Here is a 2382-nt window from a genome sequence, read left to right as displayed (position 1 = left end):
ACTACAGGAGCGCGTCAACATCACCATGACTCTTACTATGGGCATAAATGTAACTACATCTTTATTCCACAAATCATTTACCACTACTTTAAACTTGTGTTATTTACCCGACAAAACTCAGGTAAAATCATAATACATATCATATAAACCTAATTTAATCCTGGTACATTGTTGTGTTGCAGGAGACCCAAAAACCCACTTGTGAGTTCTTCAATTTTACAACAAGTGGTGAGTAACTAGTCATCACATCTGTCACTATGTTTTTTGCTTTAAGATGATTAGTTGGGTTCAACAGTGAGTTGATGTAATTAAAAACTGACACAATAATTAGTGTAATGGATCTGTCTGTCTGTACGTCTGTTTGTTTGACTTACCAGACTTCAGCAGTAATGGCTGTCTTACCCTGTGGGAACGTGATGAAAGTCAAATCACCTGCTCCTGTGACCACCTCACATACTTTGGTGTGCTCCTGGTAGAGGTATGTAGAACTATAGAGAGACAATAATAACAAGAAAGTGATCACTTTATTGAGAATATTCAGTAGAAGAGTTTCTGAAACGGTTGTGTGCTGCTTTGTTTAATATGTTAGCATCCATAAAGAAATATAAAAAAAATAGGAAATGTTTATCGTAAAATACAGTACAATTATTATCAGCACTGAAGCTGTGAAGACTGGAGCTAAATTTTAAACTACATTATATGAATTTGGTAAGTTTAATTAACTATGCACCCTAATTGTTCATACGTGTATATTTTGTAAATCCTAATCTGCTTCAACAGTAACTATACAGTATCTAGTGTATCAAATAAATATAATGAGGTAAAACCACAGCATTTCCTGTAAAATGTAATCTTTGTACCTTCTCCACAGGTAGATGCTATCCTCCCTCCTGCTGACCTGAAGATTCTGACACTCATCACTCAGATTGGCTGTAGTCTTTCTCTTTTTGCCCTGGTCATCACTGTTCTGCTCTTCATCACGAACAGGTAATTTATTCATTTACACGCTCTGGTACGCAGTAACGGCACCTCAGCATTTTACTCTCTGGTGTAACAGGACATTTTCTTGCATTTTTGAAAGTTTTCGTTAAAAAGGTTCTGAAAAACAGCCACAAGAAATGGTAAATAACAAATGAAACATTGCACAATAAGAAAACATGCAATGCAATTGAAATATAGAAGAAACAAATGTGCATTGTCCAAAAACTGATTAAAGCCGATTACTGCAGTACTGGCACCTATTGTTTTCCACTTCAAGTACTGCTGGTGACATACGTACTAGGAACACTCACCACAGATCAGTTCTCCTCTGTCTGACAGAAAGATCAGAGCAGATGTCTCTATGAGGGTCCACATCAACCTCACCATTGCCCTGATTCTCCTCAACCTGCACTTCCTCCCAAGTCAGTCGGTGGCAGCACAGTCCTCCTCTGGGCTTTGCGTTTACATGGCCCTTGCTCTTCACTATTCCCTGCTGGCCACTTTCAGCTGGATGGCCCTGGAAGGGTTCCACATCTACCTTCTCCTTGTCAGAGTCTTCAACATCTATGTCAGGAGATACTTGCTCAAACTCAGCTTGGTGGGATGGGGTGAGTAGAGTCGCCATGGCCATGGAACTACAAGTTGCTAGCATCAGTCATCAAACTTTGGAGTAATTGAACCCTTTAAGTTAAAGGTTCAGATATTTGATAAATCCTTGTGTTCAAGGTATCCCTGCAGTCATCGTGTCCCTGGTGGTGATCATAGACAGAGGCACGTATGGACGTGTCTTTTTGGACTTGTCTAACTCCAACAGCAATGCAATGTAAGGATGAAGCAGGAACACATTTGCAATCTAGACTTATAATTAACTTAGTGCTTTGCATGTGCATTAGAGTTTCTGTGTATTTGAAAGTTTTTGGAACTGGTACACAAACCCCACTCACAGTAATGATTTATTTATCACAGCAATGATAAATGATAAGAAGGAATATCTGGGATGTTCTGATATATTTTATTTCCTAAGTTTTCATGTATTTAATCTATTTCTGTTTTATAAGTTGATACACTGAATATCTTCCAGCTCTCGCAATACTTTTACTGTCTAAAGCTGAATAACCAAATTCATATTTGATTTTACAGAGAATGAGATTAAATCCTGATCTATACCACCTCTCTTTTTAGATGCTATATAGTCAATAACACAGTGAAGATGGTGACTACAGTGGGAGTGTTCTGCTTGGTGTTCGCCTTTAACATAATCATGTTAGGGGTGACAGTCCGACGTGTGGTGAGCTTCCGCCAACGCAAAGAGGTTCGGATCCATGTGCACTCTCTGTATTCTACTCTTTTTTGTTTTTAAGTCTGGTGATATTCAACTGTATATACATATATAAAAATCCA

General features: G+C 38.3%; 1 protein-coding gene across 1 annotated transcript in view; it reads left to right on the top strand.

Moving 5' to 3' along the window:
- LOC123958592 (adhesion G-protein coupled receptor G5-like) overlaps positions 1-2382 on the top strand; it is an 8735-nt gene that overhangs the window by 2954 nt on the left and 3399 nt on the right. Inside the window, exons 4-9 of the mRNA XM_046032040.1 lie at positions 183-228; positions 378-478; positions 872-987; positions 1321-1589; positions 1708-1804; positions 2164-2316. Coding sequence (XP_045887996.1) covers positions 183-228; positions 378-478; positions 872-987; positions 1321-1589; positions 1708-1804; positions 2164-2316 — 782 coding nt within the window. The remainder of the gene's footprint in view (positions 1-182; positions 229-377; positions 479-871; positions 988-1320; positions 1590-1707; positions 1805-2163; positions 2317-2382) is intronic.

Source organism: Micropterus dolomieu, linkage group LG20 (genome assembly GCF_021292245.1).
Source record: "Micropterus dolomieu isolate WLL.071019.BEF.003 ecotype Adirondacks linkage group LG20, ASM2129224v1, whole genome shotgun sequence".
Taxonomy (NCBI): Eukaryota; Metazoa; Chordata; class Actinopteri; order Centrarchiformes; family Centrarchidae; genus Micropterus; species Micropterus dolomieu.
Note: the sequence above shows the minus strand (reverse complement) of the source record. Positions and strands in the feature narration are given on the sequence as shown.